This window comes from Mauremys reevesii, linkage group 13, assembly GCF_016161935.1.
Source record: "Mauremys reevesii isolate NIE-2019 linkage group 13, ASM1616193v1, whole genome shotgun sequence".
NCBI lineage: Eukaryota > Metazoa > Chordata > Testudines > Geoemydidae > Mauremys > Mauremys reevesii.
In genome coordinates, this window is record NC_052635.1 from 8,399,127 (window position 1) to 8,425,278 (window position 26,152).

The 26,152-nt window shown below is 46.1% G+C and overlaps 2 protein-coding genes across 2 annotated transcripts; both read left to right on the forward strand.

Moving 5' to 3' along the window:
* Nucleotides 1–10,679: 10,679 nt before the first annotated feature.
* Nucleotides 10,680–11,615, forward strand: LOC120380978 (olfactory receptor 14C36-like). Its single transcript, XM_039498943.1, has one exon. The coding sequence runs from the start codon at nucleotides 10,680–10,682 to the stop codon at nucleotides 11,613–11,615; it is 936 nt and encodes a 311-aa protein (XP_039354877.1).
* An 11,019-nt stretch (nucleotides 11,616–22,634) lies between these two features.
* Nucleotides 22,635–25,714, forward strand: LOC120381007 (olfactory receptor 14C36-like). The gene is made up of 2 exons (XM_039499012.1): nucleotides 22,635–22,683; nucleotides 24,752–25,714. The coding sequence occupies exon 2, from the start codon at nucleotides 24,779–24,781 to the stop codon at nucleotides 25,712–25,714; it is 936 nt and encodes a 311-aa protein (XP_039354946.1). The 5' UTR covers nucleotides 22,635–22,683; nucleotides 24,752–24,778.
* Nucleotides 25,715–26,152: the final 438 nt, after the last annotated feature.

Below are 26,152 nucleotides of genomic sequence, written 5' to 3' on the forward strand. Positions count from 1 at the left end.
CCGGACACCTGGGGAGGGAGAAGATGTTACAAAGGGTGGCCCAGAGGTTTTTTTGGCCGGGTATCCATGAGGTATGAGATTATTGTGCCTCCTGCCCCGAATGCCAGAGAGCCGGTCCAAAAGGTGTACCAAGGGCCCCCCTCGTACCCTTGCCGGTGGTGGGGACGCCTTTTCACCGGATAGGCCTGGATCTCGTGGGACCCCTAGAGAAGAGCGGCACAGGCCATAAGTATATTATGGTGGTGGTCGATTATGCCACGCGCTATCCCAAAGCGGTGCCACTGAGGTCCACCACAGCACCGGTCATTGCTAACGAACTATTGCAGATCTTCGCTCGGGTGGGTATCCCGAGGGAGATACTAACTGATCAAGGAACGAATGTGACCTCTAGATTGATGGCGGAACTGTGCAGGCTGCTGAACATCCGGGCACTAAAGACCTCGGTCTACCACCCACAGACGGATGGTTTGGTCGAGCGATTCAATGGCACTTTGAAGGCCATGCTGAGGAAGTTTGTAGAGGATGACCCACGACACTGGGATAAACTACTCCCCGCACTCCTCTTCGCGGTGCGAGAGGTACCCCAGGCGTCCACAGGGTTCTCCCCGTTTGAGCTCCTTTACGGGAGGAAGCCTAGGGGTATCCTCGATCTCCTAAGGGAAACCTGGGAAGAGCAGGAGACCCGCGTTCGAGGGTCGGTGCAGTATATCATCCACCTGCGGGAATGCCTCCGGGAGCTGGGGACCTTGGCCCGAGAAAATCTGATTAGAGCCCAGCGGACTCAGGAGGCTCACTATAACAAGGGGGCCAAGGTGCGAACTTTTGGGCCGGGGGATCGGGTCCTCTTGCTGCTTCCTTCCTCAGAGTCCAAGCTGCTAGCCAAGTGGCAGGGCCCCTTTGAAGTGGTCAGGCGGATTGGGCCAGTCGACTATGAGGTACGGTTGTCAGGGCGAAGGAGGGATACCCAGGTCTACCACGTGAACCTCCTTAAGGCCTGGAGGGACCGAGAGGGCCTGATGATAGCCCCATACCCGCCAGAACCGGAGTTGGGGCCGCTGGCGGGAGAGCCCGAGGCAGCCGGGACAGCGGACATAGGCCACGAACTCACCCCAGCCCAGCGGGACCAGGTAGAACGACTGGTGGCGGCATTCCCCGTGGTTTTGTCAGCGCAACCCGGTCGAACCACGTTAGCAAACCACCACATTGCTACCCTTCCAGGGCACAAAGTGCGGGACACGCACCGCCCGCTCCCCAGGAAGATGTGAGAGACAGTGAGGGAGGAGCTCGGGCTGATGCTAGCCTTAGGGGTGGTTGAAGAGTCACAGAGTGAATGGCGGCGCCCCATAGTGTTGGTCCCCAAGCCAGACGGGACAGTCAGGTTTTGCATCGACTTCCGCAAGGTAAACGCAATTTCACGTTTTGACGCCTATCCCATGCCCCGGGTGGACGAGCTGCTGGAGCGGCTAGGAAAAGCCGAGTTCATCTCCACCCTGGACTTGATGAAGGGATATTGGCAGATCCCGTTGACACCGGCCTCACGAGAAAAGACAGCATTTCCAACACCGTTCGGACTCTACCAATTTACTATGATGCCATTAGGATTGCACGGGGCCGCGGCTACCTTCCAGCGACTCATGAACCAGGTGCTGAGCGCCCACAACGAATACGCCGCGGCGTACCTTGATGACATTGTCATCTACAGTATTACTTGGGAGGAACATCTGCAACACCTGACCGAAGTTCTACGGGCATTGGGCGAAGCCGGCCTCACCGCGAACCCGGCGAAATGTCACCTGGGCCAGAAGGAGGTGACTTACCTGGGCTACACGGTTGCCCGGGGGAAGATCCGCCCCCTCATAGACAAGGTAGAAGCCTTAAGGATGTACCCTACGCCCACGACCAAGAAGCAAGTCCGGCAGTTCTTGGGGCTGGCCGAGTACTATCGGCGGTTTGTGCCTAACTTCGCCACACTCACTGCCCCCCGACGGAGTTAACACGCAATTCGCAACCCCAGAAGGTACGCTGGACGGAAGGCTGCGAAAAGGCCTTTCGCGCCCTGAGCGAACAACTAACACAGGAACCGGTACTAGTCCAACCGGATTTTTCAAGAACCTTTATCCTACAGACGGATGCCTCTGAGGTGGGACTGGGGGCCGTACTGTCACAGGAGGTAGGGGAAGAAGAACACCCGGTCTTGTACCTTAGCCGCAAGCTGTTCCCTCGCGAAACCCGGTACTCCACCATAGAATGCGAGGCCTTGGCAGTGAAGTGGGCGGTCAAAGCACTAAGGTACTATCTATTAGGGAACCCCTTCTCCTTAGTGACTGACCACGCGCCCCTCCGATGGATCAATAGTATGAAGGAGACGAATAACCGGATCATGCGGTGGTACCTATCCCTCCAACCCTATGCCTTCCGCGTGTCGTATCGACCAGGCAACGCTCATGGGAACGCGGACGACTTCTCCCAAATCGGGCAGGAGGAGGGGGAGGAGGGAGTCAAGGGGCAGCCGGCCCCGACGGCTGTCCTAAGGGGGAGGGTGTGTGACGGGGCGGGACAGCCCCGCACTGGTACAGCAGGGGTTAACCCTTCTTTGATAGCAGAGGAAGCCACGCCCAGGAAGCTCTGCTGGGCGTGCTCCAACTGGCAGACCGGTATAAAAGCCTGCAGGTCTGCTCAGTCGGGGCTGACCACCAGGGGAGAAGGACGCAGACCGTCAGCTCCTGCAGGAGGAGAGCCAGTGAGCCTGGACCGGGACGTCAGCCGAGCAGAGGCCGTACCGGAGAACCCGGGGAGGGACGCCTGCCGGAGGGGACCTACGGGGGGACCGCTCCCACAACGCCGACGTCCGGCTAGACAGGGCAGGAAGTGACCCAGGGGATTGTAGAGACTGACAGCCTTAAAGCTGCAGTACCGCTCGGCGTGTTGCGGGCGGATCCCCGCCGAGCGGGTGGCAAGGAGAGCTTGCCACAAAGAGGGCCCTGGGTCGGGGTTCGGTGGAGAGGGCGGGCCCGAGTCCCCCTACCCCCACCCCTTATACCCCGCTCCGAAGGGGGTGTTGTAGGACTCCGGCCGCTAGGCCGTGCTACCCCGCTCCGAAGGGGGTGTTGTTGGACTCCGGCCGCTAGGCCGTGCTACCCTGCCCCGAAGAGGGGGTTGTTGGACTCCGGCCACTAGGCCGTGCTATCCCGCTCCGAAGGGGGTGTTGTAGGACTCCGGCCGCTGGGCCGTGCTACCCCGCCCCGAAGGGGGGGTTGTTGGACTCCGGCCACTAGGCCGTGCTACCCCGCTCCGAAGGGGGGTTGTAGGACTCCGGCCACTAGGCCGTGCTACCCCGCTCCGAAGGGGGGGGTTGTTGGACTCCGGCCCCTAGGCCATGCTACCCCGCTCCAAGAGGGGGTGTTTACATGAACTCTGGCCAGTAGGCCGTAATACGCTGGTTACCAGGGCAGACCGAAGGACAAGGGAGTGGCGCGGCGCTAGGCCCCAGCTCGCCCCTGCCACTAGGGGGTGCTGGGGTACCAGACCCGTCACAGGGTGTCTGACCCAAAAGTTCTTCTTCCACTTCATCGGGGGCACTGTGGTCTTCTCCCCAGTAGTAATGGCAGCTGATTGGTATGTGGCCATCTATAAGCTATTGCACTACCTGGCTATCACGAACAGAAGTATGTGCATGTGGCTGGGGGCAAGGTCATGGCTGGGTGGCTTTGTCCATTCTATTATCCAGTTTGCCCTGATCATCCAATTGCCCTTCTGTGGACCCAAAACACTAGACAGTTTCTAATGTGATGTCCCCCAAGTCATCAAACTGCTCTGCACACTCCTTGTGTCTTCATCTATGACCAGCCTTCCCAGAAATTCACAGTGGACAAGGCAGTGTTTGTGCTCTACACAGTGGTCACTCCAATGCTGAGCCCAATGATCTACACCCTGAGGAACACTGAGTTGAAAAGCGCCATCAGAAGGTTAATGGGAAGGTTCCTGTGCTCAAGGAGGAAAGCAAACTTCTAACAGATTTGTGTTGCAGGCCAGCTGCGTGTTTTGCTTTTCTAAATACTTCCAAGCCTTCTTAGGTATCTAGATGATCAAATTTTCATGGGATTTAGGCCTGTTTAGTTCCTTAGCCAGATTTGAGATTCTAAACCTTCAATCTGAAATTATATTTATTTTAATTTCAGGAGAAGACCCACATGAAAGAACCTAATTATAGTCTTTATGACAGGGGTGGGCAAACTTTTTGGCCCAAGTCCACATTGGGGTTGTGAAACAGTATGGAGGGCTGTGTAGCGAAACCTGTGCCTTCCGAAGCAGCCTGGCCCCCTCCCCCTCTGACTTCTCTCTCCCTGACTGCTCCCCTCAGAATCCCCCAATCCAACCCACCCTGCTCCTTGTCCCCTGACTGTGGGGGAGGGGGAACAGCAAGGGAGGGCCTGGGGGCTAGCCTCCACAGCTGGGAGCTCAAGGACCAGGCAGGTTGGTTACACAGGCCAGATGTGGCCCGCAGGCCATAGTTTGCCCACCTATGCTCTATGAGATAGAATTGTTGGCCAAGATTTTCATTCATTCAATTTTATGTACGTATATGGCCTCCATAACAGAGTATCTGAGCACTGCACAACCCTTAGTCCTCACAACACCCTTGTGTAGTAGGCAAATGCCATTGTCCCTGTTATACAGAAGGGGAATTGAGGAAGAAAGAGATTAAATTATTTGCCCAAAATTACAGAAGAAGTCCCCAGAGGATGAAGGGAATCAACGCAGGTCTCGACACTGCCAAGTTAGTTCTTGTTAGGATATAGATGTTCGGGCCTGTCTGTAAAGGCATTTATTTTAAGAATTTGTGTTTATTTTTATCACTTAGCTAGTTAGAGGGGTATAAAACAAAGGATCAAAATCACAGTCTGCTTGAGTATGGTCCTTCACTCACTAGGATAGTATGAGGCCTGGTTCTTAGGCTAAGGCCTTTGCCTAAGCAGCAGAAGCAGCCATAAGTTGGGAAGGAATGGTCACATCTTCACAGACAAAACTAGTCACATTGAAATAAGGTGTTATTGGGCTGTTAGGAATACAGTCCTTTCCTGAAAATCACCACATGGAGCTGCAATTGATTTATACCAGATGAGGATCTGACCCTTCGTCATTGTTCAGTCTCTCTGTCATACCTACAATCAGTGTGAAATAAACATTTTTAAGATGTCATGTAGCATTGCACCTTCACCCTAATGAGTCTTCTATTTTAGTGATGTCTGCAGAAAGAAAACATATAATTGCTGAGAAAGAAAGAAAGAAAGAAAGAATGAATGAATGTGGGTCCATTCATCCAGATAGAAATTGAAAATCAGATACGGAAAATCAAAGCAACACTGAATTCCTCCAAAGTTTTCTTTCCAGTGGGAAAGAAATGCTTCTTAGCCATTAAAAGTTCCATTCTTGAAATTAATCCCATGGGGCAAAGAGTTAAGAACATGCAGACTGGTTAGGAACTTTAGTCTCCTCTTCAGATTCACAGACAAAGAATATGTATTTGAAAGTGAAGAATGGGCCAGATCGCCTGCTGGTGTAAATCCCCAGTAGCTCCATTGGAGTTAATGAGGCCTAATTCCCCAGCTGGTGAAAACTACATAGTCCATCCGCATCTCATCCCCAGCTAGTGTAAATCAAAGGTTCATATCTCCACTTGGCGTAAAAAGCCCTAACTACTTGGAACTCAGTGGAACTGTATCAATTAATAACAATTTAGGCCATATCTAGGAGTTTTTATTGTTTGCCTCTGGCTCCTTTTTAGTAATCAACATCAAAAAGCCAGGGCAGCCTGAGCTGTGGCTTCCTGTGGTGCCTGCATCCCAAGAGTTGCTGATGAAATGCAGGAGAAAAACATCTCTGCTCTCCAAGAGCTGTTTATGTGGCGTTATTGAAGGAACAGGCTATTCCAGGCCAGCTGGGGCTCTGGTGCCACTGGGCTCTGAGCTATTGTAGGTCACATGTCTGTGCATCAAATACATATTTTATTCTTCAGTCTCCTTGGGATGCCACTTGTCATTCAGCCCTGACTTGTTTCTGGCCAAGAGTCCTTCCAAGGATGCTGCCATCATATGGGATTCAGAGTGGGCCATTTCCTCCTCTGGGGGGTTAGGTTTGGTTAGGGCTGGTTATCAGGGTGGTTTCTTCCCTAGGTGAGATCTGAGCTGGGCTTACAGCCCTGGAGACCAGATTCAGCTATTTAACTGAGAATTCCGGCAATGGACTGTCAGATGCTTCTCAGGCTGGGAAACATTCCACAAAGACCAACACTGTAAGTTTGCTATTTCAGTTAATATGGTTGGGTTTTAATATACTGGAGGAAATGTAATAATAGAACTATGAATTACATTGAAACTCTAAGACTTTTACAATCATTTAAGAAAACATCTAGAGCTCATTTTTTCGTAGCAGAAAAAAATTCAATTTTTATAGACATTGTGGAAACCAAAATATTTTTTTTAGGTTTTGAGCATCGAGAACCAAACAATTGCTATTAAAAACTGCTGAAAGCTGGAAAAAAATCCCTGAATTTTTTGAAAAAAAAAAGGTTTTTTTTGCCAATACATGTGTTGTTTTTATGGATAGCAAAGACTTCACAGGAAAATATTTTCAATTGAAAATCCAGTTTTCCTTTTGAATAATTTAAACAGATAGGAAACTTAGATTGAAAACAAACAGATTGGAAACAGATTGAAAATTTAGTGCAGACTGGAAATGTATAATTAAACCAGGATGCTAACATTTATATTCTCCAATAACACCAAAATTACAAACCCATTCACTCTATTTCAATCGTAAGGTAGAGAGCAAAGTTGATACCCACAGAATATGCGTTACACATGCAGGCACCTTTAGACTTAGGCACAGACAGCTGGAGCCCCCAGCCAAAGCCTGTCTCTACCCAAGGACATAGAGGAGGGCAGAGGGACTAGACCCCAGCTCTCCTGCTCTAGCACCATATCCTCTGTCCCACACTGATGCCTGCTCAACAGACAGCACACTCACATAGTAAGACACAGCCAATAACCCAGAGATTTTAAACCCAAAGTAGACAGAGCAGAGAAAGAGATGGAGGGGAAACTGAGGCTTAGGCAGGAGAAGTGACCAGCCCAATGTCACACAGCTGGTCATTGGCAGAACCAGGAATAGAAATTAAGTCTCCTGATGGCCACTGACCCACACAGCACAGACAGAAGGTCACAGTGGCAAATGACACAACAGAGAATTAGCTGAGAATTAGCTATTAGCCCCTCATCACAGAGAGGTGGAAATGCAGCTGGGATCTGGTGCCACAAATCAGTTTTGGAAGCAGGAAGCAGGCTGTCTATGTGGCGCTGCAGTGGAATCCTTACAACTGAGCTGTCATATGGGAAGCTTCGTGAAAGCGGCAATATTGCACCATTAGCATTTTAGTATGTTAACTCTACATTCAAGTTTACAGCCTGCTGTCTGACTAAGAGGGGGATCATCTTGGCTAGAATTCGTGGGTTTGGGTGTGCTTTGTCCATCCTTCATACTGTATTTTATTATGCCACATCCTGAGCCAGATTTTCAGATAAGCTTAAAATCAGATAGAGAAGCTCTCTGCAACACTGAATTCCTCCACAGTTCTGTCCCCAATAGGAATTAACCACTCTGTAACCCTTAAAAGTGCCATCCTTGCAATTAATCCCTTGCGTCAAAGACCAAAGAAAGTGCAAACGGGTTTGGAACTTTGGTCTCCTCAGATCAGATTCGCAGGCAAAGAATATGGATTTGAAACAATTTATGGGCCCGATCCCCAGCTGGTGTAGATCTGCAGTAGCACCAGCAGAGTTAATGAAGCCAGATTCCCCAGCTGGTGAAAACGGACATACTTCCATGGACGTCTTAGAGCCAGATTCCCAGCGAATGTAAATCAAAGAAGCTCCATTGAAATCTAAAGGGCACATCTCCACTCGGCTTAAAGAGTCCAAATTATTCGAAATTGTATCAATTTACATGGTTTGAGAACGTTGCACTGAGCTTTTAGTGTTTGCCTCAGGTGGCATCTTTGTGACCAACATCAAACAGACCAAGCAGCCTGAGCTGTGGGTTCCTCTGATGGCTGCATCCCAAGAGCCCCAGATGCAACATAGGGGGAAAAACATTTTTGCTCTCTCAGAGCTGATTATGTGGCATTAATGAAGGAACAGGCTATTCCAGGCTGGCTGGGGAGCTGACGCCACTGGGCTCTGAGCTATTGTGAGCATGTCTGTGTTACAAAGATATAGTCTATTCTTCAGTCTCCTTGGGAAACTTGTGGGGCATCAGCCCTGCCATTTCTTTAGCCAAGGGTACTTCCAGGCATGCTGCAATCGTGTGAGATCCAGGTAGGTGCTGTCCCCTCTCTGTGGGGATAGGGTCAGCTAGGGCAGGATGTCAGGGTGGTTTGCTTCTGAGATTAGGTCAGAGCTGGCCTCACAGCCCTGAATTCTGGGTTCAGTACTTTAGCCGCAGAACAAGCACATACTGAGCTGTGATCATGTTTGACATGAAAATCCAAGAGACTTCCAATGGGAATTCAGCACCCAACAATCACATACTCAGTTGTGTCCATGTTTGAAGAGTGCAGAAGCTGTGATTTGTTATGCAGCTTGGAAAAGCTTCACCCCTCAGCCAAGCCTGTCTGAGGACGAGAGCAGGGAGCTCCCATCTGTAGAGTGGGTCCCTGTCTTCTGGGAACTGCAGAAAGACCCAGCATCATAGGAAATATGGTGAAGGGGCAGAGAAACAGCAGCTGGATAAATCAGTCATGGGGCATTATTGACAGGTACACAAACAGGCAATGACTGAAGAATCCTCGTGGTGGACTGTCAAATGCATCACAATTTAGAGAATATTCCACAGAGACAACACAGTAAGTTTGCCAGGAGCAATTAAATATTATTATATTTAAATATATTTCGAGCTCCTCAGAGTCTTTGCTTTTTCCCCCCAGCAGACAACAGTTGACTTTTCATAGAAATTGTGAAAACCAAAACTTTTTTTCTTTCTGTTCATTGAGAACCAGACAATTTCAGGTAAACTGCTTAAAACAGAAACATTGTCACTGAATTTAAAAAAGACTTTTCCAGTACATAGGTTGTTTTTCAAAAATAGCAGAGACTTCCTAGGAACATGTCTCAGTTTAAAATCCAGTTTTCCTTTGAAATAATTTAAACTGAAAATGTCTGAATACCCCAGATTGGATTTGTAGATTTCAACGGGGGTAGGAACACTGATATAGTCCAATAATTGTACAATTTGAACCCAGTCACTCCATTGCAACTTTGTTTATTTCTGTTTCAAAGGGACACTTCTTGAATGGTAAAACTGAGTAAGCAGCAAAGTTGGCAGCCAAGAGCATGGGTATTAAACATACTAGCACCTTAGACAGAGAACAAGGAATTGAAGTCCCCAGGAAACATGGTGACGGGGCAGAGAAACAGCAGCTGGATAAATCAGTAATGGGGCATTATTAACAGGTACACAAACAGGGAATGATAGAAGAGTGTCAAATGCATCACAAATTAAAGAATATTCCACAGAAACAACACAGTAAGTTTGCTATGTGCAATTAAATATAGTTATATTTAAATATATTTAGAGCTTCTCAGAGTCTTTTCTTTTTCCCCCTCAGTGATTATTTCTCTTTCAAAGGGACAGTTGTCGAATGGTAAAACTGAGTAAGCAGCAAAGTTGGCAGGAAATATCATGGGTATTAAACATACTAGCGCCTTAGATAGAGAACAGTGAATTGAATTCCCCAACCAAAGCCTGTTTCTCTTATCCCTGCCCAAGGACATGGAGCATGTCAATGGGACTAGAACTGAGATATTCTGCTCTAGCGCTGTATCCTCTGTCCTACAGTGCTGCCCGCTAAAAAGAAAGGTTGTAAATGGGGGCAGTGAACATACATATAATAAGACACTGCTCATCCCCCACAGAACTCACGGTCCAAGAAGACAAGGCAGAGAATGGATGGAGGGGAAACAGAGGCACAGGGAGGGGAAGTGACTGGCCCAAAGTCACAGAGCAGGTCAGTGGCAAGGCAAGAACAGAGCCCAAGTCTCCTGATGGCAACTGACCTGCACACCCCGAAAGTGACAGAGCCAAATGACACAGCAGAGAGGTAGCGGAGCGATGCTGCTAGCCCATCGGTACAAAGAGATGGAAATGCAGTCAGGATTTGGTGTCATAAATCAATACATTTTAAAGCAGCTGGCAATCTACGTGGTGTTGCAGTGAAATCGTTACAGGTGAGCTGTCATACACAATGCCAAGTCCATCTCATATTTCCATGAAAAGAGGATATCAGGCAGTGTTGGCATTTTAGCATTTTAGTCCAGAGCCTGCTCTTCGTAGCAATAGGGGATCCCTCTTGGCTAGAATTGTTGTACTGGAATTGTACTTTGCTCCATCCTTCACACAGCATTTTACTAAACTACATCATGAGCCATTGACTTTAAGGGAGCTGCGCCAATTAACATTCATATGATAAGTCACCACTCGTAGTTAATAGCAGTGATGAATGCTGTGCATTGTTGACACTCACATAATATTGTTGCGGGAAATCAGGGACACTCCCTCTGTCACTGTAATTCCCCACTGTCTTTGTCCTTCCCTCTGCAGCCATCACACAATGAACTGAGAAAGAAATGTCCAACCAAACCACCCTGACTGAGTTCCTTCTTCTGGGATTCTCTGACGTTCAGGAGCTGCAGATTTTGCACTTTGTGGTGTTCCTGGTGATTTACCTGGCAGCCCTGATGGGGAATCTTCTCATCATCACAGCCGTAGCCCTCAGCCCCCATCTTCAAACCCCCATGTACTTCTTCCTGGTGAATCTGTCTATCCTAGACTTTGGCTCCATCTCCGTTACTATCCCCAAATCCATGGCCAACTCCCTCATGAAAACCAGGGTGATTTCTTATCCTGGATGTGTTGCCCAAGTCTTTCTCTTTTTCCTCTTCGCTGCAACTGATCTTGCCTTACTCACCATCATGGCATACGACCGATATGTCGCCATCTGCCAACCACTGCACTATGAGAGAGTGATGAACAGGAGAGCTTGTGTCCAAATGGCAGCCAGTGCCTGGATTACTAGTATTGTCTACTCTGCCCTGCACACTGGCAATACCTTCAGGTTACCCTTCTGCCAGTCCAATGTCATCAACCAGTTCTTCTGTGAAATTCCTCAACTACTCAAGCTCACCTGCTCTGACTCATACCTAAGTGAAGTTTGGGCTCTTGCCTTCGGTGTGTTTTTAGGTTTAAACTGCTTTGTTTTTATAATTGTGTCTTATGTTCAGATCTTCAAAACTGTGCTGAGAATCCCTTCTGAGCAGGGCCGGCATAAAGCCTTCTCCACCTGCCTTCCTCACCTCACTGTGGTCTCTTTGTTGCTTTTCACTGGCATCTTTGCCTACCTAAAACCCACCTCCAGCTCAGCATCAGGTCTGGACCTTGTGGTGGGTGTTCTCTATTCCCTGGTGCCTCCAGTGATGAATCCGATCATCTACAGCATGAGGAACAAGGAGATGAAAGCTGCATTGAAGAAACTGATTGTGTGGAGGTTATTCCCCAAGAGTTAAAATGTCCATCCCTTCAACTTGACTGTGATTTCATTCTGAGTTTCTTTGTAGATATAATCAACTGATGACAAAATTGTCTCTCTGAGAATATAGGGTGGAATCTGTTGATGAAATCATGAAATCTGGACTAGCTTCACTGAAGTCAAATGAGTTTGTATAAGATTCCACCAGTGTACATAAGATCAGAATCTATCTACATATGCATCTATCTACCTGTCATAGGGATTTATAGGGCTATTGTCACCTATAAGATGGGGTATGAGAGTTTTGGCTTGAATGTTTGCTTGTTTCTTTTTCATTTTGTTTGATTTTGTTGATTCATTTGTTGACTTGTTCCTTTGTTCCAGGTGGCTTTTTGGGGGGAGAGAGGAGCTTTGCAGGATGGAGTATGTCTGACTAAATGGTGGTATCCATTTGTTTTGTCATCTATTCAAGGTGTCAATGTCAGAATCACCTTGATGGGGTTTTCTGAGAGACCTGAAGTTTTGCTTTTCCCATTGATGAAGAATTGAAAAAAAGTTTCTGCAGGTGTCTGTTCAAGTGATGATTTTAATGCTGATGGGATTTTATTGTGTCATTTATGATGTATTAGGGCACCTAGAGCCTTATATGACTATATGTATTATTGCTATTTATTTAAATTTATTAAAATAAATAAATACTGTATTGTTCTTCCTATGGTGGAAAGGTATCTGGAAGAGAAAGGTATTAAAATGTTTCCTAAAGACAAACTAAGTCTGAATAATAAGACCAAATTTTGATTTCAACAAACTACTGCAGTGATCCATCTGGAAATGCTCATATTTTCTCCATTATTATTTGGATAATTATTTGGATAATTATTGGATAATTATTTGGATAATATTATTGGATAATTATTTGGATAATTCTCCAAATGTGTCGAGATCACCAAAGCTGGCTGCTGTTAGTATTATTAATTAATATTTATTAAACCATGTTTGTTCATGGTTGTGTGTATTACATATACAATAGATAAAATAAGATCATGTAGATAGATAGATAGATAGATAGATAGATAGATAGATAGATAGATCATGAAAAATCAATGGCAATTTATCGTGCCTCTTTTTCTGTCTCTGACTGTTAATGTCCAACTTATAATTTTCCTGTGACTATTTATTAATTGTTGTTATTTCTTTGAATATTTCTTACTCCACTACTCTTTTACAAGAACTTCATTACATGCACTGCCTGGTAGCTTTGAGCCATTTAAAATTATTACATTATAACATGCTCTATTTCTTTGCCTGACTGGATACAATGAATTTTCTTAAAAACAAATCTACTCAGTTGGTCTAAATCATAGTTGTGATGGGTTGGATTGCAGAAACCCCCATGGGAGCTGCCACCCGATGTGCCAAGACTACTTCTACCCCTGCCTCCCCCAGGTGTTAATACATACTCTGATTTTATTAAATAAACAAAGTAAGATTTAAGTGGTTCCCTCTAGTAACAGACAGAACAAAGTAAGTCACAGAACAAAATAAAATAAAATGTGCAAATCTTTGTCTAATCAAACTGAATACAGATATGAGCCTCAGCATTCCCAGAATGCTCCCTTTTATAGACTAACTTTTAGCCTGGGTCCAGCAATCACTCACACTACTTGTCGTCACTGCCCTTTGTTCCAGTTGCTTCCACGTATCCCTGGGCGGTGGGGAGGCTCTCTCTTTAGCCAGCTGAAGACAAAATGCAGGCGTATCCAGGGCTGCCAATTAGACAAGGAGCCATTGATCACTACCCATTGAGCCTGATGATCTAGCCAGCTTTCTATCCACCTTATAGTCCATTCATCCAGTCCATACCTCTTTAACTTGCTGGCAAGAATATTGTGGGAGACTATAACAAAAGCTTTGCTAAAGTCAAGGAATAACACATCCACTGTTTTCCCTTCATCCACAGACCCAGTTATAGATTCATAGATTCATAGACTGGAAGGGACCTCGAGAGGTCATCGAGTCCAGTCCCCTGCCCTCATGGCAGGACCAAAATTGTCTAGACCATCCCTGATAGACATTTATCTAACGTACTCTTAAATATCTCCAGAGATGGAGATTCCACATATTCTCTAGGCAATTTATGCCAGTGTTTAACCACCCTGACAGTTAGGAACTTTTTCCTAATGTCCAACCTGAATCTCCCTTGCTGCAGTTTAAGCCCATTGCTTCTTGTTCTAAAGTGAACATGTTTTCTCCCTCCTCCTGATGACACCCTTTTAGAAACCTGAAAACTGCTATCATGTCCCCTCCCAGTCTTGTCTTTTGCAAACTAAACAAACCCAATTCTTTCAGCCTTCCTTCGTAGGTCATGTTCTCAAGACATTTAATCATTCTTGTTGCTCTTCTCTGGACCCTCTCCAATTTCTCCACATCTTTCTTGAAATGCGGTGCCCAGAACTGGACACAATACTCCAGTTGAGGCCTAAAGAGCGCAGAGTAGACTGGAAGAATGACTTCTTGTGTCCTGCTCACAACACACCTGTTAATGTATCCCAGAATCACGTTTGCTTTTTTTGCAACAGCATCACACTGTTGACTCATATTTAGCTTGTGGTCCACTCTAACCCCTAGATCCCTTTCTGCCGTCCTCCTTCCTAGACAATCTCTTCCCGTTCTGTATGTGTGAAACTGATTGTTCCTTCCTAACTGGAGCACTTTGCATTTGTCTTTATTAAACTTCATGCTGTTTACCTCAGACCATTTCTCCAATGTGTCCAGATCATTTTGAATTATGACCCTGTCCTCCAAAGCAGTTGCAGTCCCTCCCAGTTTGGTATCATCTGCAAACTTAATAAGCGTACTTTCTATGCCAACATCTAAGTCGTTGATGAAGATATTGAATAGAGCTGGTCCCAAAACAGACCCCTGTGGAACCCCACTTGTTATACCTTTCCAGCAGGATTGGGAACCATTAATAACTACTCTCTGAGTACAGTTATAGAGCCAGTTATGCACCCACCTTATGGTAGCCCCATCTAAATTGTATTTGTCTAGATTATCGATAAGAATATAATGCGAGACCGTATCAAATGCCTTATTAAAGTCTAGGTATATCACATCCACCACTTTTCCCTTATCCACAAGACTTGTTATCCTATCAAAGAAAGCTATCAGATTTGTTTGTCATTATATGTTCTTTACAAATAAATGCTGGCTATTCCATATCACCTTACCACCTTCCATGTGTTTGCAGATGATTTCCTTAATTACTATCTCCTCATAGAAGGCAATTAGGTTAGTCAGGCATGACTTGCCCTTGGGGAGTCCATGCTGACTGTTCCTGATCACTTTCCTCTCCTCTAAGTGCTTCAGAATTGATTCTTTGAGGACCTGCTCCATGATTTTTCCAGGGACTGAGGTGAGGCTGACTGGCCTGTAGTTCCCCGATCCTCCTTCTTCCCTTTTTTAAACATGGGCACTACATTAGCCTTTTTCCAGTCATTCGAGACCTCCCCCAATTGCCATGATTTTTCAAAGATAATGGCCAATGGCTGTACAATCACATCCACCAACTTCTTTAGCACCTTTGGATGCAGCACATCTGGCTCCATGTGCTCGTGCTGCTTTTCAAAATGGTCCAGAACCTCTTCTTTCTCCGCAGAGGGATGGTCACCTCCTCTCCATACTGTGCTGCCCAGTGGAATAGTCTGGGAGCTGACCTTGTTTGCGAAGACATAGGCAAAAAAAACATTGAGTACATAAACTTTTTCCATATCCTCTCTCACTAGGTTGCCTCCCGCATTCAGTAAGGGGCTAACACTTTCCCTGACCTTCTTCTTGCTCCTAACATACCTGAAGAAAACTTTCTTGTTACTCTTAACATCCCTTGCTAGCTGCAATTCCAAGTGTGATTTGGCCTTCTTGATTTCACTCCTGCATGCCTGAGCAATATTTTTATTCTTCTACTTGGTCATTTGTCCAAGCTTCCACTTCTTGTAAGCTTCTTTTTTGTGTTGAAGATCAGCAAGGATCTCACTGTTAAGCCAAGCTGGTTGCCTGCCATATTTACTATTCTTTCTACACATCGGGATGGTTTGTTCCTGTAACCTCAATAAGAATTCTTTAAAATACAGTCAGCTCTCCTGGACTCCTTTCCCCCTCATGTTATTCTCCCAGGGGATCCTGCCCATAAGTTCCCTGAGGGAGTCAAAGTCTGCTTTTCTGAAGTCCAGGGTCCATATTCTGCTCCTTTACTTTCTTTTTGAGTCAGGATCCTGACTCGACCATATCATGGTCACTGTCTCCCAGGTTCCCATCCACTTTTGCTACCTCTACTAATTCTTCCCGGTTTGTGAGCAGCAGGTCAAGAAGAGCTCTGCCACCAGTTGGTTCCTCCAGCACTTGCAGCAGGAAAATTTCCCTTTTTGTCCTAGATTTTGAATGACCTTGGTCATTGTGAAAATCAAACCTATGGCACACTCAGAAAACCCTGTCAAAGTGATAGTAGAATATCAGGGTTGGAAGGGACCTCAGGAGGTCATCTAGTCCAACCGCTGCTCAAAGTAGGACCAATCCCCAAACAAATCATCTCAGCTACAGCTTTGTCAAGACTGCCCCTGCCCCCAAGATGCTAAAGGACCTCCTGTACCAGTGCAAAACCATCTCATTCAATGGGTGTCTGACCCAAATATTCTGCCTGATCTTAAAAACCTCTAAGAAAGGAGATTCCACCACCTCCCTAGGTAACCCATTGCAGTGTTTCACTGCCCTCCTAGTGAAAAAGTTTTTCCTAATATCCAACCTAAACCTCCCCCACTACAGATTGAAACCATTACTCCTTGTTCTGTCATCTGCTACCACTGAGAACAGTCTAGTGCCAGCCTCTTTGGAAGCCTGTTTCAGGGAGTTGAAAGCAGCTATCAAATCCCCCTTCATTCTTCTCTTCTGCAGACTAAAAAATCCCAGTTCCCTCAGCCTCTCATTCTAAGTGATGTGCCCCAGTCTCCTTCTCATTTTTGTTGCCCTCAGCTGGACTCTTTCCAATTTTTCCACATCCTTTTTGTAGTGTGGGGATGAAAACGTGGCACAGTTCTCCAGATGAGGCCTCACCAATGTCAAATAGAGGGGAATGATATACCATTATCTTTTAGACTGAAGAGTTCAGAAAACAATCTGGTCCTTCAGATCTGGTTTTAGCAGATGGTATTTTAGCTTTAGAGCTGGCAGAGGAACCTAACAGCAGTTTCATTAAAACTTTTTAATCATACATTTTAAAATATTGATGAAAACATTCTCAGACACTGGGATCCAGGCTGGGAATATTAGCAATGTGCTTTGCATAGCCACAAATGGCTTTAAATGGTCAGAAACAAGTGACCTACAGTCACTTTGGCTGAGGTTTTCAAAGCCAGCTCTAGGAGGTGAACCTCCCATCCCCATTCATTTTACTGGGAATTTGGCATCTCAGTCCCTTAGAGAGCCAGGAATATCTCAACCTTCATATTTGTAATCATGTATTTAAAGTATTTCTAGCAGCCCCACGGCTGTAGTACATGAGAATCTCAAGATATTTAAAGTAATTATTTTAATACTGTCCAGTGAGATAAGGAAGCAGCATTATTCCCATTGGGATGGGAAATTGAGGCACAGAGAGGATAAGGGCCAGGCTTCTAAAGGTGCTCAGACCCCAAAAATATAGACAGGTGCCCAGTGGGATTTTCAGAAGTGCTCAGCTGCCTTAAGAAGGCAGAACACCTTTAAAAATGTGCTCTAAGTGACTCTTGTAAGGTTGGACAGGGCGTGTGTGACAACGTAGGGAATGAAACCTGCATCTCTGCAGTGGCAGGCTGCTATCCTAAGGACACGATCATCCTTCCTCATCTGCTGAGAGGATAGGGCTGATGCTGATCAATCCAGCACATACTCGGCCCTTAGCAATATTCCTGATGTCTCACCCAGTGCTCTGTGTGAAGCTGATTTCCATGAGTATCATGTACCAGGTGTATGAGTTTTGTCTGCAATTCTTTTGAAACAAGTAGCTGGTGTGTACCTCATAGCACACAGCCATCGAGCATCCTTGGGCATGTAAATGCCAGGCACAACTTCCATTGGGAGTGGCAGGTGCTGTTTGGAGGGACAGTGTCCAACAGGGAAGTGGGGCAGAGTGACTCAGTACCAGGCCTGTCAAACACAGGATGCAAACGGAGGAGCAAGGAACTGAATGTTGGTTTGCCAAGTCCCAGCCTAGTGCTCTAACCATTGGCCCACCCTTCCCCACTAAGTAGAAGACTTTAACCGAAGCAATGAAATATCTGCTGCTTTGGGGCAGGGATGGTTCCCCCTGGCGGATGGGAATGGGAGTTTGCTTCCCAGGTCTGTGCAATGGCTGCAGACCATAAACTCACCAAGATCAGTGGAGTCAGGGGATAGAAGCTGATAATAAGAATCCTCCATGTAAAGTCAGCCTGCATAGAGAGTCACATCCTTTCCCTCCTTGTATTCTGCAGCAGGAGAAGTGGAGCCCAGTTGATTCCACCTGGCTGTACTTATTTGCCAGCATTTGTTTGACATGGGACAATTTGTTTGATATGGGACAATTGTGCAAATAAAGCAGGACTTTAATTGGCAACTGGATCCTCAGTTACTGAGATGTTCTGTGCATTTTAGGAATTAGGGCCAGGTTTTTTTAAGATATTTAAAACAGCAAAGAATCCTGTGGCACCTTATAGACCAACAGATGTTTTACAGCATGAGCTTTTGTGGGTGAATACCCACTTCGTCGGATACAAGTCATCATTGTGTGGGGATGGTGTGTGGATTTGACTCCTTAACGCCAATGGAGCTACAATTGATTTATACCAGATGAGGATCTGACCCTTCGTCATTGTTCAGTCCCTCTCTGTCATATCTACAATCAGTGTGAAAGAAACTTTTTTAAGATGTCATATAGCATTGCATCTTCAGCCTAATGAGTCTTTTATTTTAGTGATGTCTGCAGAAAGAAACCATATAATTGTTGAGAAAGAAAGAAAGAAAGAAAGAAAGAAAGAAAGAAAGAAAGAAAGAAAGAAAGAAAGAACGTGGGTCCATTCATCCATAAAGAAATTTAAAATCAGATACAGAAAATCAAAGCAACACTGAATTCCTCCAAAGTCCTCTCCCCAGTGGGAAAGAAATGATCCTTAGTCATTAAAAGTCCCATTCTTGAAATTAATCCAATGGGACAAAGAGTTAAGGACATGAAGATTGATTAGGAACTTTAGTCTCCTCTTCAGATTCACAGGCAAAGAATATGTATTTGAAACTGAAGAATGGGCCAGATCACCAGCTGGTGTAAATCCCCAGTAGCTCCACTGGAGTTAAGGAGGCCTAATTAGCCAGCTGGTGAAAACTACATAGTGCATCGGCATCTCATCCCCAGCTAGTGTAAATCAAAGTAGCTCTGTGGAAATCAAAGCGTCACATCTCCAACTGGCGTAAACAGCCCTAACTACTCAGAACTCAATGGAACTATATCAATTAATAACAGTTTAGGCCTTAGCTAGGATCTTTTAGTGTTTGCCTCTGGCTGCTTCTTAGTGACCAACATCAAACAGCCAGGGCAGCCTGAGCTGTGGCTCCCTGTGGTGGCTGCATCCCAACAGTTGCTGATGAAATGCAGGAGAAAAACATCTCTGCTCTCCAGGAGCTGTTTATTTGGTGTTAATGAAGGAACAGGCTATTCCAGGCCAGCTGGGACTCTGGTGCCACTGGGCTCTAAGCTATTGTAGGTCACATGTCTGTGTATCAAATACATATTTTATTCTTCAGTCTCCTTGGGATGCCACTTGTCATTCAGCCCTGCCTTGTTTCTGGCCAAGAGTCCTTCCAGGGATGCTGCCATCATATGAGATTCAGAGTGGGCCATTTCCTCCTCTGGGGGGTTAGGATTGGTTAGGGCTGGTTATCAGGGTGGTTTTTTCCCGAGGTGAGATCAGAGCTGGGCTTACAGCCCTGGAGACCAGATTCAGCTATTTAACCCCAGGTAATGTACATCCTGGGCTGTGATCATATCTGAATCCCACACAATCCAGGATCATCTCTAGAGTTGGGAGGATCTTTCAATCCCCCATCCTATTTAGTCCTTCACCTCTTAAGCAAGCCTGCCAAAGGAGGAGATCAGAGAGTGGTCATCTGTGGAGTGGGTCCCTGTCTGCCGGGAACCGCAGAGACCCAGCCTCTCAGGGAATATGATGACGGGGAGCGAAACAGCTGCTGGATAACAAAGTGGTGGGAGCATTATTGAGCGATATAGAGACAGACAATGACTGAGAATCCTGGCAGTGGACTGTCAAAGGCTTCTCAGGCTGGGAAACATTCCACAAAGACCAACACTGTAAGTTTGCTATTTCAGTTAATATGGTTGGGTTTTAATATACTGGAGGAAATGTAATAATAGAACTATGAATTACATTGAAACTCTAAGACTTTTACAATCATTTAAGAAAACATCTAGAGCTCATTTTTTCTTAGCAGAAAAAAATTCAATTTTTTTAGACATTGTGGAAACCAAAATATTGTTTTTGGTTTTGAGCATCGAGAACCAAACAATTGCTATTAAAAACTGCTGAAATCTGGAAAAAAATCCCTGAATTGTTTGAAAAAAAAAGTTTTGGTTTTGTCAATACATATGGTTTTTTTATGGATAGCAAAGACTTAGCAGGAAAATATTTTCAATTGAAAATCCAGTTTTCCTTTGGAATAATTTTAAAGGATTTGAAACTTAGACTGAAAACAAACAGATTGGAAACAGATTGAAAATTTAGCCAGGATTGGAAATCTATAATTAAGCCAGGATGCTAACATTTATATTCTCCAATAACACCACAATTACAAAGCCATTCGCTCTATTGGAATCCTGTTTAATTGCTGTTTCAAACAGTTACTTGCAGGATGGTAACACTAAGTAAAGAGCAAAGTTGATGCCCACAGAATATGCGTTACACATGCAGGCACCTTTAGACTTAGGCACAGACAGCTGGAGCCCCCAGGCAAAGCCTGTCTCTACCCAAGGACATAGAGGAGGGCAGAGGGACTAGACTCCAGATCTCCTGCTCTACCACCATATCCTCTGTCCCACACTGATACCTGCTAAACAGACAGCACACCCACATAGTAAGACACAGCCAACGCCCCAGAGATTTTAAACCCAAAGTAGACAGAGCAGAGAAAGAGACAGAGGGGAAACGGAGGCCTAAGCAGGAGAAGTGACCAGCCGAGTGTCACACAGCAGGTCAGTGGCAGAACCAGGAATAGAAATCAAATCTCCTGATGGCCACTGACCCACATAGCACAGACAGAAGGTCACAGTGGCAAATGACACAACAGAGAATTAGCTGAGCAATGCTATTAGCCCCTCATCACAGAGAGATGGAAATGCAGCTGGGATCTGGTGCCACAAACAGTTTTGGAAGCAGGCAGCAGGCTGTCTGTGTGGTGTTGCAGTGGCATCCGTACAGCTGAGTTGCCATATGGGATGCTTTGTGAGTCCATGTCATATTTCCCTGGAAAGTGGAAATCAGGCACCATTAGCTTTTTAGGATGTTACCTCCACATTCAAGTTTACAGCTTGCTGTCTGAATAAGAAGGGTATCATCTTGGCTAGAATTCGTGGGTTTGGGTGTGCTTTGTCCATCCTTCATACTGTATTTTATCATGCCACATCCTGAGCCAGATTTTCAGATAAGCTGAAAATCAGATAGAGAAGCTCTCTGCAACACTGAATTCCTCCACAGTTCTGTCCCAGTAGGAATTAACCACTCTGTAACTATTAAAAGTGCCATTCTTGCAATTAATCCCTTGCGTCAAAGACCAAAGAAAGTGCAGACGGGTTTGGAACTTTGGTCTCCTCAGATCAGATTCGAAGGCAAAGAATATGGATTTGAAACTGTTTATGGGCCCGATCCCCAGCTGGTGTAGATCTGCAGTAGCACCAGCAGAGTTAATGAAGCCAGATTCCCCAGCTGGTCAAAACAGACGTACTTCCGTGGACGTCTTAGAGCCAGATCCCCAGCTAATGTAAATCAAAGAAGCTCCATTGAAAACGAAGGGCCACATCTCCACTTGGCTTAAAGAGCCCAAATTATTAGAAATTGTTTCAATTTACATGGGTTGAGGACGTTGAACTGAGCTTTTAGTGTTTACCTCTGGCTGCTTCTTTGTGACCAACATCAAAAAGCCAGAGCAGCCTGAGCTGTGGGTTCCTCTGATGGCTGCATCCCAAGAGCTCCTGATGTAACATAAGGGGAAAAACATCTCTGCTTTCAGAGCTGATTATGTGGTAATAATGAAGGAACAGACTATTCCAGGATGGCTGGGGAGCTGATGCCTCTGCGCTCTGAGCTATTGTGGGTGACATGTCTGTGTTACAAATATATAGTCTATTCTTCAGTCTCCTTGGGACTTGTGTGGGGCATCAGCCCTGCCTTTTCTTTAGCCAAGGGTCCTTCCAGGCATGCTGCAATCGTGTGAGATCCAGGGCAGGAGCTGTTCTCCTTCTGTGGGGTGAGGGTCGACTAGGGAAGGATGTCAGGATGGTTTGCTCCTGAGATTAGATCAGAGCTGGGCTCACAGCCCTGGAGTCTGGGTTCAGTGCTTTAGGTGCCGAACAAGCACATACGGAGCTGTGATCATGTTTGACATGAAACTCCTAGAGACTTCAATGGGAGTTCAGCACCCAGCAACCACATACTGAGTTGTGCCCATGTTTGAAGAGTGCAGAAGCTGTGATTTGTTTTACAGCTTGGAGAGGCTTCACCTCTCAGCCAAGCCTGTCTGAGGAGGGGAGGAGGGGAGCAGAGAGCTCCCATCTGTGGAGTGGGTCTCATCTGTGGAGTGGGTCCCTGTGTCTGGGGTCCCCAGGGGCGGCTCTAGGCACCAGCAAAGCAAGCACTTGCTTGGGGCAGGGGCGGCAGGAAAGCTGAGAACCAACAGGGGGCCCTGAGAGCTGTAGTTCCTTGATTAGCTCCCTGCCCTGGAGCAGGGAACGGACTACATTTCCCAACATTCTCTTGGCCACTACCAACTGGAAAGGAAGGAGGGGGACCTCATGGGGCAGTGTGCTGTGAAGGGTAGGGATACCATATTTTAACATTCAAAAAACAGGACACTCCAGGGGGAGGGAAGCCCCACCCTGCCACCATCCACTACCTCCGACTGCCCCCCACAGAAACCCCAACCCATCCAACCCCCCCCCACTCCCTGTCCCCTGATTGCCCCCTCCCGGGACCCCTGCCCCTAACTGCCCCTTGGACCCCACCTCCTATCTAAGCGCCGCTCCTTCTCCTTGTCCCCAACTGCCCCCTCCTGAGACCCCGCCCCACCCTCCTAGGACCTCACCCCCTGCCCCTGGGACTCCCATGCCTATCCAACCACTGCCTGTCCCCTGACTGCCCCCCCGAACCTCCACCCCATCCAACCCCCTGACCCTTAACTGCTTCCACAGAAACCCCTACCCCTTCTCCAAACCCCCAGCCCTCTTACTGTGCCACTCAGACCAGCGCGTCTGGCTCCGCGCAGCGCCAGACATGCTGCTGCATACATGCTGCCGTGCTCCCCCATGGAGCCCACAACACCCCCCCACACACACACACACAGCACCTGCCTTCCAAATTTGCTTTGGTTTGGTTTGGTTTGGGTGTGCTTCCAAAGCACACTCAAACCCACGAATTCTAGCCAAACCTCAGAATTCAGGAGTGCTGAAGCTCAGTTTGGGCAGCTGTTACTTCATATCTCCCAAATCAAATACACTGATCCACTGTAACTTGCTGTAGAAAAAGTAGGATAAAATTGAGCAAGAAATGCTTACCAGTTGTTATTAGGACTGTAATTGCTATTTTCTACAGCCGTTGCCTTTTGTTTGTTTGTTTGTTTGTTTGTTTGTTTGTTTGTTTGTTTGTTTGTTTAAAAGGAAGACAGTGCTATTGCATTGGCAAATTCCCCGTAGAAAGAAAGAGTGGAACAGAAGAATAATAAAGGCACCTCAACTTTTCCTCATTTATGGAGGACAGTCTTATAATATGCATCCAGATATCCTCCAATCACACAAGCTGAAAATTGTTCCACTTTACTGCAGCTCTGTAACAATATGGGACCCAATCCTGTCTGTGTTCTGTGCACATCCAAAATTCCTGCTGAATGACCCACCCTGGGAGCAAGTTACCAGTGACCCAGGACTGCAGCAGAAGGAGGGTACAGGTGGAGGGGGGGAAGAGCCCAGACCTGGGGCAGCAGGGGGGTGTGGGGAGAGCACTGGTAAGGGGAAAGGGGGAAGCCCAGCGCTGGGGCGGCAGGGTGTTTGGGTGGGGGGGAGAGCCCAGAGCAGGGGCAGCAGAGGGGTGTGGGGGCAGTCAAAAAAATTTTTGCTTGGGGCGGCAAAAAAAATAGAGCCAGCCCTGGGGGTCCATGTCTTCTGGGAAAGATCCAGCATCACAGGAAATATGGTGAAGGGTCAGAGAAACAGCAGCTGGATATATCAGTTATGGGGGCATTATCGACAGGTACACAAACAGGCAATGATTGAAGAATCCTCTTAGTGGAGTGTCAAATACATCAAAGATTGGAGAATATTCCACAGAGACAACACAGTAAGTTTGCTATTTGCAATTAAATATCATTGACTATTAATATAACAGGCAAATTTCATAATAGAACTATGAGTTACAATTGGAATTCTTCAAAACATTTAATATAATTTAATCAAACATTTAGAGCTCCTCAGAGCTCCCCCTCCAACCAGGAGGCAACAGTTGTCTTTTCATAGAAATTGTGAAAACCAAAAGTTTTTTTTTCTTTTTGTTCCTTGAGAACCAGACAATTTCAGGTAAACTGCTTAAAACTGAAACATTCTCACTGAATTAAAAAAAAAAGTTTTGATTTTTCCAGTACATAGGTTGTTTTTGAAGAATAGCTGAGACTTCCTTGGAACATGTTTCAGTTTAAAATCCGGTGTTCCTTTGAAATAATTTAAACTGAAAATGTCTGAATACACCACATTGGACATGTAGATTTCAACGGGGGTAGGAATAGCCATGACTAGTGCTGTGCATTGTTGACACTCACATCATATTGCTGCGGGAAATCAGGGCCACACACTCTGTCACTGTAATCCCCCCATTGTCTTTGTCCTTCCCTCCACAGCCATCACACAATGAACTGAGAAAGAAAATGTCCAACCAAACCACCCTGACCGAGTTCCTTCTCCTGGGATTCTCTGATGTTCGGGAGCTGCTGATTTTGCACTTTGTGGTGTTCCTGCTGATTTACCTGACAGCCCTAATGGGGAATCTTCTCATCATCACAGCCGTAACCCTCAACACCCATCTTCAAACCCCCATGTTCTTCTTCCTGGTGAATCTGTCCATTCTAGACTTCGGCTCCATCTCCGTTACCATCCCCAAATCCATGGCCAATTCCCTCATGGACACCAGGGTGATTTCTTATCCTGGATGTGTCACCCAAGTCTTTCTCTTTCTCCTCTTCGCTGCAACTGATCTTGCATTACTCACCATCATGGCATACGACCGATATGTCGCCATCTGCCAACCACTGCACTATGAGAGAGTGATGAACAGGAGAGCTTGTGTCCAGATGGCAGCCAGTGCCTGGATTACTGGTATTGTCTACTCTGCCCTGCACACTGGCAACACCTTCAGGTTACCCTTCTGCCAGTCCAATGTCATCAACCAGTTCTTTTGTGAAATCCCCCAACTACTCAAGATCACCTGCTCTGATTTGTACCTCACTGAAGTTGGGGCTATTGCCTTAGGTGTGTTTTTAGGGCTAAATTGCTTTGTTTTTATAATTGTGTCTTACGTTCAGATCTTCAAAACTGTGCTGAGAATCCCTTCTGAGCAGGGCCGGCATAAAGCCTTCTCCACCTGCCTTCCTCACCTCACTGTGGTCTCTTTGTTGATTTTCACTGTCATCTTTGCCTATCTGAAACCCACCTCCAGCTCAGCATCAGGTCTGGACCTGGTGGTGGGTGTTCTCTATTCCCTGGTGCCTCCAGTGATGAATCCAATCATCTACAGCATGAGGAACAAGGAAATCAAAGCTGCATTGAAGAAACTGATTGTGTGGAGGTTATTCACCAAGAGTTAAAATGTCGATCACTGAAGCTTGAATGTGATTTCATTCTGAGTTTCTTTGTAGATATAATCAACTGATGACAAATTTGTCTCTTTGAGAGAATAGGGTGTAATCTGTGTATGAAATCATTAAATGTGGACTAGCTTCACTGATGACAAATGAGTTAGTATAAGATTACACCAGTGTGCATAAGATCAGAATCTGTCTACGTATGCACCTGTCTATCTGTCATAGGCATTTATAGGGCTACTGTTACCGCACACAATATAAACAGCCATTTCTAAGTCACTAGTAGACTTCATAAAGTCTGTGTCTCTTCTACTTTTTTGGGGTAAATATTGTGCCTGGGGTATGAGAGGTTTAGCTTGTGTGTTTGCTTGGGTTTTTTTTCTTCAATTTGAATGTTTTTGTTGATTCATTCGTTGACTTGTTTCTTTGTTCCAGGTGGCT